Source organism: Lontra canadensis, unplaced genomic scaffold (genome assembly GCF_010015895.1).
Source record: "Lontra canadensis isolate GAN:19392208 unplaced genomic scaffold, GSC_riverotter_1.0 scaffold12, whole genome shotgun sequence".
NCBI classification, from domain to species: domain Eukaryota; kingdom Metazoa; phylum Chordata; class Mammalia; order Carnivora; family Mustelidae; genus Lontra; species Lontra canadensis.
In genome coordinates this window covers 11,171,697-11,186,660 of record NW_022631006.1, presented here as the reverse complement: position 1 = coordinate 11,186,660, position 14,964 = coordinate 11,171,697, and the positions used below count along the sequence as shown (strand labels likewise).

The window sequence follows — 14,964 nt, the reverse complement described above, 5'->3', positions numbered from 1 at the left end:
TTTCAGGGACAGGAAGAATAAGAGAAGGATTGGCCTACTTCTTGACCTAAGTTGGTAGTATTGGTGGGATAACAGAGAAAACAGTTCTATTTAACTTCTGTTGATGGGGCGCTTGGGTGGCTCAGTCTGTTAATTCTCCAATTTTTGATTTGGGCTCAGGTCGTGATCTCCAGGTCATGAGATTGAACCCCATTTTGGACCCTGTGAAGAGTTGCCCCCTGCCCCATGGAGCCTGCTTAAGATTCTGTCTCCCTCTCCCCATAACCCTGTTCTTGAGTAGGTGCTCTCTAAAATAAATAAAAATTTAAAAATAAATAAAAAAACTTCTGCTGAATGACCTTCAAATAGAAAACAATGGGAAAGATAAAGCTACCTTGAAGCTTTCTCAGAGATCACATAATCCTGAGACAGATCAATTCATTCTAGTCATGTCTGGGTTAGCTCTGGAACCACCTTGATTCCATAGGAAGTGGTATGTCAGTAGGACTTCTTAAAATATACCTCTTCATGTTCTTGCTATGGCATAGCACTAATCAAAGAACGATAGGATCCTTTTAGGATTTTTAGCTGTTTCACTGTACTCACAGTGACTCTATGGCCATCTCAGCTTGGTCTGCTACATATAAGCTTGTGAGATATATATGCATTAGAGTGAAAGAAGTTTAGATAAAAGTTGAGAAAGAAGTTTACGTAAAACCCAAGGACTGTTGCTTCCACTCCTAAACTCTTCCAAAGAGAATCTGCTCACTAGCTTTGGTTTGATTTATCTGTATTTTAGGACCATGATGCCATGCTAGGCAGGTTGTACACATGCTAAGCAGGGTATATCTTTGGTTGTAAATATAACTTTGGCCCTGTTCTTTATGTGGTGTTCTTGGCCTGGCCACCTTCATCATTAATTCATGTTTTAGTTGTGGAGCAGATTGAAAATTACAGAAAACAAGAAACACTGCTCTGTATAGATAAAATTGATAAAGCACATTATACATGAGCATTAGTACTATAACTTGGTTACCAAAACTTTAGTCCTCAGTGATTGAATTCCTCTCAAAGGAATGCCTATTTTATTAATTTGCTTTCTAAAGACTTTACCAGGCAGATGACCTTAGAATGAATGCCACAGAATCCTCAAATTTACCAAAGTGGGATTTTAAGATTACTTATTTTTAGACTTTAAATCTCTTTTCCTTCCAGCACCAGTGAATCAGAGTGCAATTTGGTCATTTTGTAGAAGACTTTAACCGAGTAAAAAGATTGAACCCATGTTTCTTTCCCTGCCCCTTGTTTCTTGGATTTTAGGTGGGGAGATTTTTACAGCATAGTTAGAAAGGGGTGAGGAGAATTGAAAACTATGTTAACATTAAACATTAACTAAAGATTTTAGCTCCCCTACTTCAATGCAAGTGGTATGGAGTTATCTTCCTTAATTGTAGAGTATGACTATTAAATGACTGCCCAAGGACCACTTGTCTCAGGATTATCTATCATAGCAAATCTTTTTAAACTGGGCTCAGTGCATTTTGAACAGTTCAATGGTATATAAACAACTGTTAGGAAGCAGAAGTATTTATTAGTAGGATAGGGGAATTTTCAGGTTGCATCCAAACATATATGAAACTTTGTATCATTTACAAAGTCATACAGTCTGAATTATGAAATTTACTTACCAAGATTCTCTGTAGACCTTATCATGATTTCCCCCCTGCCTTTATGTCAGGTGTTTTAATTATTTTTTTCTCTAATTGAAGTTATGTACAGAGTGCCCTGAAGATCTTCAAGACAGCAGAAGAATGCAGATTAGATCGTGATGAGGAAAAGGCCTATGTACTATATATGAAATATGTGACTGTTTATAATCTTATCAAAAAAAGGCCTGATTTCAAGCAACAGCAGGTACCTTTTATTTTTGCATTTTTATTTGCTAAGTTATTTTTGCACAGTAGAGCTACTGATTTCCTCTAAAAGTTAACTGATACTGAAATTAGGTCACACTATGTAGCACCAGGTTCAAACTCCTATGCAGCTATAAAAAGTAAACTAAATGTTTAGTTTCTTCATTTTTAACTGTATATATGTGGATGTAATCACACTGTATACCCATACCTCATTTGCCTTGGATTAGTACAAGTTTATAGCAATGTAAAGATGCCTAAGTTTTCTGTTACAGTAAATGATCACCAGATCAAATGGAAGTATTCAGTTTACTCATGCATTAAATACGAAAAATGTGTCTGCGGTCATACTTTATCAGGATTCAGGATTTTGTCAAGTAATGTGTGTGTGTATGTGTTTCATTTTTACTTTTGTATTTGAGTGTAGTTGAATAGAATGTTACATTAGTTTCAGGTGTACAACATAGTGATTAGATAAATTTTATACGTTATGCTGTGCTCGCCACAAGTGTAGCTACCATCGGTCACCATACAACACTATTATATCATTGACTACATTCCCTATGTTCTGTCTCCCACTTGCCTTAACCCATTTTCCCCTCCCCTACCCCCTCCCCTCTGGCAACTATCAGTTCTCTAAATTTACATGTATGATTCTCCTTTTTGTTTGTTTATTCATTTGGGGTTTTTTTAGGTGCTGCATGTGAGTGAAATCATATGATATTTGTCTTTCTCAATCTGACTTGTTTCATTTAGCATAATACCCTTTAGGTCCATCCATGTTGTCACAAATTACACAGTCTCATCCTTTTTATGGCTTTGTAATACTCCAGTGTATGTATGTGTGTGTGTGTGTGTGTGTGTGTGTGTGTACACACCACATCTTCCTGTTTCATTTGTCAGTCTCTGGTTGGTCAGTCTCTTGTTTTTATGTGGCAGCTTTTTATATTTGAGTGACATCGTAGCTGTGTTAAAGAATCAGCTAATATGGATTGCTTCCATTTTTATTTGCTGTTATTACTATTACTTTTCCTTTTTATCCTTTGAGCAAGTTCCTTTCTTTTGCTGAAGCCGTGGGAAAGGAGGGAAGGTGGGAGAGATATAAATGGATAAAGAGAACTAATAACTAGGTATGTCTTGCTAGAGAACATGGTTGCATTTCAGCTGTACCAGAAACAGACAAAAGAAGAACACAGCTAGTAGGTTAGAGAAATTGGAGAAATGTTGTGTTGGTGGTTCGACCAGCAGTCTTGCTACCCGACAATAAGCAGCAGCAACTTAAACTGCGTATACGTTTCTCACCTGGTTGAGAAGCCTTCGTGAATTAATACTGAGATTTTGTTGTTCACTGAATTGGTTTGCCTTATTTAAATTGACTTACAGAAGTGAAAAATGTTCTCTTATTCTTTGAAATAACTTTTTTTTTTAAGATTTTTTTTTAAAGGTTTTATTTGTCTGTTTGACAGAGAGATCACAAGCAGGCAGAGAGGCAGACAGAGAGGCATGGGGAAGCAAGCCCCCTGCTCAGCAGAGAGCCAGATTGGGGGCTCAATCCCAGGACCCTGGGATCATGACCTGAGCTGAAGGCAGAGGCTTAACCCCCTGAGCCACCCAGGTGCCCCTGAAATAACTTTTTTATTTTTTCCCCCAGAGTAGTGTGACCTATATAATTTCTTTTGGTTGTTGGTTAAGGGACGACTTTAGTGTTTTATTTAATAGTGATAAGTCATTGCTGGTATTTCTTTTCACCAACAAAGTTATGTTACTAATAGTTACAGGGATTTAGCTGTAGCTTTGGAAAGGTGGCCCCTTGCATGTGAGGTTCATCCTTCGGTCCACAGTTGGCTAGATTGGTCCTAATCTTGGAACATTCTTGAGCATACCTATCTGCAAATACAGAGGCCTGCCCAAATTCAAACAAGTTTCTGTATGCTCTTTGATGGTTTTTATAATATCTATTAAAGTGGAATTACTTTTAAAAGAAGGGTAAAAGTGTTTAGTAAAGTAAATTTTTTTGAAAGATTTACAATTTTGGATAGCTTGGTAGTTTTGGTGTCTCCTGTTTCGTCTGTTGTGGTAGGGCAAATTTTTTATGTATTTACTTTTTGCTATAGTTTGTTTCCTTTCTTTCTTTCTTTTTTTCTTTTCTTAAGATTTTATTCATTTGACAGAAAGAGAGGGGCAGGCAGAGTCAGGGGAGAAACATATGTGGGACTTGATCCCAGGACTCTGGGATCATGACCTGAGCCAAAGGTGGCCACTTAACTAACCGAGCCACCCAGGCACCCTGACTTTTTGCTGTAGTTTTCTAAGTTAGTGGTTGCTTTTTTTCTTTGAGAAGATTGGGAGTGTTCTTGTAGCTACTTTTTTTAACTTGAGAAGATTAGGAGTGAAGTTTAATCGATAAGAATTTTCTTCCATTTCCACAGAGTATCTATTACATTCCCAGAGGGAGTAGTTGAAAGTTACACGAGTTGTTCAGCTTAGGAAGCTCCCTCCCAAGGCTCAGGTAACTCAGGCTGTTACTTCATGCACTGGAGTTGTTCATTTGCTCTGTCCAGGGTATATATCTCCTTCTGCCTTAGAACTGTTTTTGTTTTATTTTATTTAACCCAACATCTCCAGTGCACTTCAAGTATGTGAAGTGTTAAATTTACCAACTAGGCATTTTCTAGGATTTACACTTTAAATCAGGTAGGGGCAGAATATAATGTCACTAGTCTTCTTCAGAAACCTGTATCTTTCACTCTTGTTTTACACGAGGGAGTATTTAAGATTTAGATAAAATGTTAATTTAGCAAGGTCACTAGTAAAGGATACATTACATTTCTTACTCATTGAAAAAATCCCTTTATGAATAATTTTTTCAGGGTTATCTGAAAAGGGAAATAATATTGAAAATATTAGTGTAGCAAAGTCTAGATAAATTAGAATTATATTTTCAAATCTGCATGGTATACCTGATAATTAATCCTAAATATTATTGGTAATCCTTTTTATTTGTGAAATCATGAGACTTGAGTTTTTATGTTCAGGAATAAGAAAGTTCTATTTGGGTAAACCTGAGAAACAAACATTTTAGTTGTGTAAAAATTGGATGTTATTTTTCTATTCTGCCAACTTGAAAATATTAATTGTTCTCCTTTAAGAGCACAGAGAGATATAATTACTGACAAAAAAACCTCACTAATATTAGGGGAGTGTCTTCTGGAAGTTTGTAACAGGCATGCCCAAACACAAACAATTTTTTCAGAATTTAAACAGGGTTAAGCTGGGCTTAAAGGCTGGCTTTTTTAAATGAGTTCATGTAAAAAAATTAAAAAACAAGTCACAGTAATTTTTGTTTTATTTTTATGAGAGAAATCTTATAATAATGATTAAATTTTGTTTTCTGTTGAAAACACATTGCATCGGGATGCCTGGGTGGCTCAGTCAGTTAAACATCTGCCTTTGGGTCAGGCCATGATTCCGGGGTTCTAGAATCAAGCCCCACATCAGGCTCCTTGCTCAGCAGGGAGCCTGCTTCTCCCTCTGCCTGCTGCTCCCTCTCCTTGTGCTCATGCTCTCTCACTCTCTCTGACAAATATGTACAATCTTAAAAAAAAAAAAAAACAAACACTGCATCAAAAGTCTGGACATTGTGGCAGCTGAAGTTTTCAGTTGATACAATATTGAAAAAACTTTACTTTTATTGAAATTACGTAATGAAGGGCCTTTTAACTTATTTAGTCTTTATTTAGAAGAATAAGCCTAACCTAAAACATGATGTACTTTATTTATGTATTTTAAGTATTCTCTACATCCAAGATGGGGCTGAAACTCACAGCCCCAACCCTGAGATATCAAGAGCTACATGTTCTACCTACTGAGCCAGCCAGGAGCCCCAAAACATGATTTTCTTTTAGGCAAAACAGACATATGGTAGTTGTTATCAATAGATTTACCCCAAACCAGCTCTTAGTGACTGCTTTTCAAAGAGCCAGCAGTGCGTATCTTGCCTCTTGGTCTTTCTTTTTATTGATTTTTTATTACTATATAATTTGTGATGAACTGTGCTACTAGGCTCTGTTTCAGAGTCACACTGACAAGTTGTGGCCAGTTAGATAATTAGATCCAAAAATCAGCTGCGTTTCACTGTGCTACTGTCATGTTCAGCCAACCTTAATTTGAAAATATCGCTGATTGCAGGGTCTAATCAGTGACCTCTTAGAGAAGTTATTTTTCTTAACTTTATTCTGCTTAAGTTATGTGCCAAACGTTTTGTGTTTTCTTTTTATTGTATTATTAATGATTTATTTCTATCATCCGATACTTACTCAAGGTTTCCTCAAGTGTTTTATGTCAAAAGTGTTTTGACTCCAGTTGAGATGTAGGTTGCTATTATAAAGGTGGAGGCAAAAACATCGCAGCTTAAAACAAGGAAAACAAAATAAATACAATGCTGTAGGTCAGTATACAATTTGCTTTACTGCTTCTGATTCTAGAGAAAGAAACCTAAGTAACATTTGCAATAGGAAAATATATATTTTTCCTGAAAGCTTTGCTTCTTGGTCTTATTCATAAATAATGGGAATAGTATTTTATATATATATTTTTAAGATTTTTACTTATTCATTTGAGACAGAGAGAGAGTGTGTGCACAAGCAGGGGGAGAGGCAGAGGGAGAGGGAGAAGTGGACTCTGAGCTGAGCAGGGAGCCCAGTGTGGGGCTTGATCCCAGGACCCTGAGATCATGACCTGAGCCAAAGACAGATGCTTAGCCATCTGAGCCATCCGGGCACCAGTATTTATTGAAAGTTGTCTTCCAAATAAATAAAATTACTACCTTTTAGGGTTTGGGGTTTTTTGTTTGTTTGGGGTTTTTTTTGTGTGTGTTTGTGCAAACTAATTGTATGAAGAAATGCTTTTGAAACATTTGGAGAACAAGTTGTGTGTTTATGTAGGTTAAAAGTTTAAAAAAAAAAAAAAAAGAAAGAAAAACTTCACTCGATCATGTTTTCATCCAGTCTTTCCTTCACATAGCACCATGATTTTAACGTTTTTAGCATTAGTGCTGTGTACAATGACCAGTACTAAAAGTATGGGATGGTTTTCTTATAATTTTAGGACTACTTTCACTCAATACTTGGACTTGCAAACATCAAAAAAGCTATTGAAGAAGCTGAAAGACTCTCTGAAAGCCTTAAACTCAGGTACAGACATTTTGTAAAATCTTTAAAAGAACATAAATTTAGAAGATAAAAATAATATTTAGAACTTGTCCATTTATATCTGACCATGCGTATGAATCCCAGTTCCTAGAAATAAATCTTACATTAACAAAAATTAGAATCATCTGCCGTATTACCTTTATGTTTGTGTTACATTCATATTTTTTACTGAAAATCTGAAAATGTTTAGAATGATAGATTGTTGTGATAAGCCTTGGTATAGTACATCAGAGCTCAGGTTCAGGTTTTCCTAACTCTCTGACAGGATTTTTTAGAAAAATATAATTTCTCATATGCCCCAGGTTGTAATGTGCTATTGGACACTGGTCTTATGGGAATTAAGTATTTACTATTAGTTTTGAACTGCCTAGTTTGCAGTAGCTATTAGGTTTAAAAACAGATCTAATTCTAGTATTTACCGTGACTGGCTTGCCAGGCTTATAAAGTAATAAGAAATTAAAAGCGGTATGTTTTAATTTTTAGTTATTAATCATTCTTTAACAGAATAAAAGGGAGCTGTTTTTCTAACTGATTTTTCATGGTTGAATCAATGAACTATTCTAGTTATATATATATATCCTAGTCTTTACTTAGAAATTATCTTCTTGAATTAATATATTCCTTTTATCCTTTTCAGAAATTACTAATCTTGGGGCTGGAATATGTTAGGGTGGTTGGTACAATTTAGAATCACCCTTCTTTTCCTCCTTTCATCAGTTATTCTTTTCCTCCTTTCACCAGTTAATCAACTGAGTAGAACAGAATTTCTCCTTATCTTTAGGTTACCCCTTACTGATGTTTCTCTTGGATTTGTCTAGTTTTTCCCTACTTGTACTGTTACCAGAGATACTCCTTTATCTTTTGGTCGTGTAAGCCATTTTCTCATGTAAGCCATTACCTTTTTATATTTTGGACTACTTTATAAGTGAATTAGTTCATTTTAAGAGTATAAGTCCTTTGAAAAAGGAATTGCAGGAGATTTGAATTTTTTTAAAGGTTGAAATTAGTGGGAAGGAAAGAACAAAAAGAGCATTAAACAACTTTAACTTAAGAGCATAGTGTTTCTTTTCAAGATTTTTGGGCATTTAAAATCTACAGAGGGCAAATTTATGAGTTGTGGTTTGGAACAGAACACTGGCGAATCAAATTTCAGCTGGAGGGAGGAAGTTTGCTGCCATAAAATACCCCACAGTAGGGCACTAATTTTATGGAACTGGAACTCTATTTTTCATGATCATGCCAATAAAAGACGTCTTGACTTCTTTTCCCAACTAGATATGAAGAAGCCGAAGTTCGGAAAAAACTTGAAGAAAAGGACAGACAGGAGGAAGAGCAGCTGCAGAAACAGAAAAGGCACGAAGCAGGAAGAGAGGATGGTGGCACATCATCTAAAAGTTCCTTGGAAAATGTAATGGATTCCAGAGACAAAACCCAAAAGGTATTTCATATTTATTCTGTGAAGTAAAAAGATTGTTTTTTCCCCCCCAGATAATTTGCTCAGTGCAAGTTGAGATAACCACTGCAACATACTTTTAGGCAACAAGGGTAAAACTTAATTTAGTGTTTTTATTAGAAATTGAATTAAATATTCTAGCTTCATTTGATTCCGTGTTTCTTTTGGAGCTTTACAGAACTCTATTCTGTGCATTAACTAGTTTTTTACAGTTATCATCAACTTGATTAGAGCAGTAGAAAGCAGTTGTGTTGTAATTCAGTAAATCTGAGTTCTGGTCCCATGTCAAGTCTTGCTTCACCCTTCTAGGACTTCATTTCCTCATTGCCAAATGAAGATCTTGAAATAGATGGTCTTTAAGGTCTCTTCTTTCTAATGTAATTTAAATTGAAAAAGATTTGGTATACTACTTATTTGATGCCCAACCTGACGTGTTTGTAAGGCCTCATACTCTCTCCCTCGCTTTTTCTTCCTTTCTGACCATTTCCCTTTCCTCTTCCTCTTCCTCATTTGTTCCATTTATTCAGTGACTTGTTATCTAGCCACAGTCTTGTTTGGCAAGAACCATCAGTGACTCAATTTGTACCTGCCAGCTACCACTGTATCTCCTTCCCTTCACCTTCTGAGAAACTACTCTTCCTAAAATATAATTTCTTTCTTTTCTTTTGTGTGTATGTGTGTTTCCTAAAATACAATTTCTTATGTACTGTCAAAATTCATATAAAGATTTCTGCTTTACTTTTTCTTAAGGATTTTGTAGCTTTCAGCTATCATTTGTATGTGAATCATCGTCGGTTTCATTAAGAAATAGTTGTTGAATTACTTGTGACATTGTACTAAGCACTATTTAAAAAAAAGTGAAGAAATATGGTTTGTTGATTTTAGGAACTCATAATTTAAGATAAGTAACACTGCCTTAGTGGAATGTTCTTTTGTAGGTCAAGTGGCAGATACAGATAAAAAGCAAAACTTCAAAGAACTGTGTGAAAGGGACTTTAAAATGTCTTTATTTTGTTGCCTTTCCAGCAGGAGAGCCAACTACTTTTTATTACTTTTATTTTTGTTTAGCCTTTTTATACTGAAAAAAAAAGTATAATTAGACACAATTACCCAGTGTCAATAATCAGCTAACATTTGTCACCTAACACTTGTCACATTTTGTATCTGCACTTCCCCTTTTGCTAGATCATTTCAAAGCATGTTATAGAGGACATATTTTACTACTAAATGTTTCAGTGTATGTCTCAAAGAAAGGGACATTTTCTTTTTAATGACAATACTGTTTTTTCACCTCATAAAATTAACAATAATTCCCTGATATAATCTAATACCCAGTCTATATTCACATTTACCCACTGTCTCATAATGATATTTTAGAGTTGATTTGTTTGAATTAGGATCCGGACAAGGTCCACTCGTAGTCTTCTGATTGTTTTGTCTCTTAAATTAGGTCTCTGTAGTACTCTCTGCTTTAGTTCCCCATTTCACTTTTTTAATTTCTTGCCTTTGACTTTTTAATACAAATCAGGTCTGTGAAATGAACCAACCACATTCTGGATTTATCTAATTGTTTCCATCTTGTATCATTTAATCTATACATCTATCTTCTATATTTGTTGTAGGCTAGAAGTTCAACCTAGAAGCTTAATGAGATTCAGGTTCAGTTTTTGCTTTTGGCAAGTGTACTTCATAGGTGATTCTGTGCACTTCATAACTGCATTGTATTAGGCACATTATATACACTCCTTTTTTAATTTTAGTGATGCTAAAATTGATCACTTCTCAAGTGGTGGTTGATTTTTCATCTATACAATGAGTTAGTACCTTACAGAAATAACCCGCGTTGTCTTGGTTAGAAAATACAATTATATTTTTACAAATTTTTGTTTTCCTTCAATTATGTAATATTAAACTCTGAAAGGAATAGCCAGAATTTTTATTTCGTTGTAAGAAATATTCTGTCATTGAATTAAATATTAAATTTCTTAACAGACTGTGCTTTTTTATATTATATTTAACCTTTAACTGAAGAAAATTTCAAGAAGTGTTACATGATTCTGTTGTATTGCTAGTTATTTTAGCTGTTTTCTGCTGCCAGATAACCTGATGAAGCCATGACTCTTCATCGGTATTTTAATAAAATGCCAGTACTTCGCACACTTCATTTTCTGGACTTTCAGTTTTAGTGAAGTAATAAAGTTGAACTTTCTGTTTCTATAAAAAATTTTTTCTTCTGTTAAAGTTGAAACTTTCTTTTTCTATGAAACAGATAAATGGTGAAAAGAGTGAAAAAAATGAGACCACAGAGAAAGGTAAGTGTGTACAGAAGGGAGGGAGTTCTTTTGAGTCATTATTGGGATGCAGTACTTCATATTTAATGCAAATAAGCTTTAGATTTTACATTCTGTTTGTATGTAAGTGAACAGCTTTATCATTTTTCTTAGTCTGTGCAATTATATCGAAAACGTGTTTATATTCTGCATATGTCATGGGGAATATTTATGTTAAATTGTGATTAAAAACAAAGCCACAGTTTGTACTTTTCAGTTTTGTTTTTTTTTTTTTCCGAAGATACAGTTTAGCAAAGCGGTTAAGAGCACAGATTTTCCAAAGTCAGACTGCCTGGATTTTGAATGCTGTCTCCTTTGAATTTTCATGTGATCTTGAGCATGTTACTTAACCTCTCTACCTTAATGTCCCCATCCTGCAAAGTGAGGGTAATAGTAGTATCTGTTCTATAGACTTATTATAAAGATTGAATAAGTTAGTATGTATGAAACTCTTAGTGACTTTATATAAGTGAACTTTATTAAAGGATTTGTGAATTTGCTATTATGACTCTAGTTTGTAGACCTAATTATTTGAAAGTCTTTTCTATTTCCCTCAAAAAAATCCAAACTAGTAATTTGGATGTTATCCATATGTGATATTGATACTCCAGTCACAAAAATGTGACCTAAACAGCAAAACTTGGACAGTTGTGTAAGTTTTCCTCTCAGGAAAGGTTCAGCTTAAATATCAATTGTATGTAACATTAAAGTAAATTCTCTATTTAAAAATATTACTGTACAGGGACACCTGGGTGGTTCAGTCGGTTAAGTGGCTGCCTTTGGCTCAGGTCATGATCCCAGGGTCCTAGGATGAAGTCCCACATCAGGCTCCTTGCTCCATGGGGAGCCTGCTTCTCTCTCTTCCTCTGCCTGCCATTTTGCCTGTTTGTGCGCACGTGCTCTCTCTCTCTCTCTCTCTGACAAATAAATAAATAAAATCTTTAAAAAAAATTACTGTACAACAGGGGCACCTAGATGGTTCAGTCAGTTGAACATCCAACCCTTGATTTTGGCTTAGGTCATGATCTCAGGGTCATGAGATTAAGCCCTACACCAGGCCTTGTGCTCAGCAGGGGAATTTGCTTGAGAATCTCTCTCTCTCTCCCTCTCCCCCTCCCCTGTTCTAAAATAATAAATAAATATTTTTAAAAATTAAATATTACCATACAACAATTAAAAAAATAGTGTAGTAAGACACCTTCCTAAAAGCTGTTATTAATTCATTCTAAGATTTGGTTTTTTTTGTTTTTTTTTTCCTAAAGATTTTATTTATGTGACAGACAGAGATCGCAAGTAGGCAGAGCAGCAGGCAGAGAGAGAGGGGGAAGCAGGCTCCCCGCTGAGCAGAGAGCCCGATGTGGGGCTTGATCCCAGGACCCTGGGATCACGAACCCACTGAAGGTAGAGGCTTAACCCACTGAGCCACCCAGGCGCCCCCAAGATTTGTTTTTATGTATGTTTTTTGTATCTTACCCTGCTTAGGTGTTACTTTTCTAAGTGGTTTGTTCCCAACTTTTTTAGATAATTCTGTTGTCAAAACGATCTTGATGGTTAGAGAGGGAAGTAGGATGGTTATTAGCAGGTGGGTATTTTAGCTTAGGAGATATGACTACGTTCTTCTCATATCTCACTGCCAAAATAGTTCTTCACATTTTAAGCTCCTTTGTAGTAGCTTTTTATTTTTTTAAATCTTTATTTGGTTCTTGTTTTGTTTTGTTTTTGTCTTTAATTTTTAAAGTTTTTATTATTGAAGTATAGTTGACCTTGTGTATTTTAATCTCCCTTTCAGGTGGTAGAAGGTAGAAGAGAAAGATAGCAACATAACAAATATTTATTTGGGCTAAATATTAAAGGGTTAGAGAGTAAACATTTTAGGCTTGGTGGGTGGGGGATGCTGTCATTCTTGCTTTCTCAGCTAGAAAATAGCCATTGACAATATGTAAACACTTTTCTACAGCTATGTTCCACTAAAAACAGGTAGCCATAGTTTGTCAGCCCCTGATTCAGAGCACAATTCCTCCCCATTGGACCTCAACAGAGACTTTTTAAAAATTTAGAACCTGTCAAGAATTTTTGAACCATAGATGTTTCTTCTGGTTGACATTTGTCAAATGATTTAATTACTGAGAATAAGAATATTTTCATGAGATGCATATATTAATTTCCTTTATTTTATTCCAGCAGCAGAACCAGCACGAGATGTAGTTGTAACCTCAAGAGCAAGTTTTGGTGTTTTAAGCCTTCAGCATTGAACTAGTTTCTTGATAAATGTCAAAAACACAAATTATATATAATGTTAGTTTAAAAAGTAGTAAGTAGTATGATGGGATAGCAGGTATATGATACTTAGTACCCTTCATTCTTCTAGAAGAAGAAATGATTGTTCTGTGTTTACTGAACAGAACTAGGTGTTTCTTGTTGCTTATATTGTCTCTCTTGATTCCAAGGAACAATCACAGCAAAGGAGCTATACACAATGATGATGGATGAAAACATCAGCTTGATTATAATGGATGCTCGAACAATGCAGGATTATCAGGATTCCCATATTTCAAATTCTCTCAGTGTTCCTGAAGAAGCCATCAGGCCAGGGTGAGTCATCGTATGTAGGTAAAATGGTTAACTGTGGACAGTAGTTAATGTTATTACTTAGCATCCAACCTACATATGATAAAGTAGATTTTTCTCCTCCTATTGCTCCTTAATGGCACACTCTATCCTTTCTCCAAAAGGTGGTATAAAGGACATTCTGGTTTGGCTGTTTTCTCCTATTTATGGCATTTGTAGTCTTATTAGAAAAGAAATGAAGCTGCCTTTGTGAGCCTTCTCTCCTGAGCTTTTTGTTGACTAGTTTCTCCTATTCTGTTTCTGAGCTTGTGAAGCATGTGCACCAAATTGACTAAAATTGTGAACTAATTGTTTCTTATTTTGAAATACCCCATGCTATTATCTGTGGTAAAAGAGTACACACTTTTTTGGGGGGGGGCAGTAATAGCCAAATGATTCTGTAAGCAAATAGACTCTAAAGTCAGACTATATTCAGATCATAACTTTTACGTCTAGCCATTGACCCCCACCTGTCTAAGCGTATGTTTCCATCTGTGAAATAGGGATAAAACTATGTATTTCAGAAGTTTTGAGAAGTTTAAGTGAGAAATTTTATACACGCACACTTTAGCACAGTGGCTGGTACCAGTAGGGGCTTACTAAAAAGTTTTTTTTTCTTCTTTGATTAGGCTTTAATCTGTACTTGCATGGATATATTACATATTTAAAAGTATCATAATAGCAACAGAGCTAAAAGTCCATATCCAGAGCTATTTTTACTATTTTGAGTGTTATATAAATTACATTTATGGACTTAGTTTATGGACTTGGATTAGTTAGAATCTGCGGACCATTTTAAGGCTTAACACTGAAAAGATAAACTTTTTAAATTAGATAATAAAATTTGCATAGTTTTTGGCACATTGTTGATGCTTGACATGTTTGACTTGAAGAATAGGGCGCCTTGTAGATATGCTGTTTAAAAGTGAGACTGGAGTGCTTAGTGTAATCAAGTAGGTGTGAATATATTTCCAGGATTTGAAAAGACAAAATTGTAATTAATCTTTAGATGGTCTAATCTGTAGTAGCAGAAAGTTTGAGGTTTTTATTGAGCTTAAATGTTTCCCAAAATACAAGAAATTTGGCTGCTGTGAACTCATGATGAGTTCAGGTTGAAGATTAAAGAACAATGAACTGCATGCCAAGAAAATTATTCCCCTTTAATTTTTGTTTCAGTCTTTCAGAAGCAGTTACAAGAAGTCTGTTTGGTGTTAGCATTCCTTTTTAATATTTGCTAATCTCCTTTCTTAGCAGAACTTTTCGTAGGTAACAGTATTTGCAGCTACCTGATGATGATTGCTATATTCCTTCATTGTCTTTTTTAGCATTTTAATATAGTATAGTACACATACAAAAGTGTTCCTAAGTATTTAACCCAGTGAATTTTCAGAAACCGAACACACCCATATAGCTAACATCTGAACACAGAATAGAATATTACCAAGCCTTTCATATGCCCTGTATTAGTTACT

The 14,964-nt window shown here is 35.1% G+C and overlaps 1 protein-coding gene across 3 annotated transcripts in view; it reads left to right on the top strand.

The window, feature by feature from the left end:
* The window catches only part of USP8 (ubiquitin specific peptidase 8), a 71,506-nt gene that overhangs the window by 21,947 nt on the left and 34,595 nt on the right, over positions 1–14,964 (top strand). For all 3 annotated transcript variants that reach the window (XM_032856505.1, XM_032856504.1, XM_032856503.1), the window contains exons 3-7: positions 1,749–1,893; positions 6,999–7,084; positions 8,378–8,540; positions 10,825–10,867; positions 13,333–13,477. In XM_032856505.1, the coding sequence (XP_032712396.1) occupies positions 1,749–1,893; positions 6,999–7,084; positions 8,378–8,540; positions 10,825–10,867; positions 13,333–13,477 (582 nt within the window). The remainder of the gene's footprint in view (positions 1–1,748; positions 1,894–6,998; positions 7,085–8,377; positions 8,541–10,824; positions 10,868–13,332; positions 13,478–14,964) is intronic.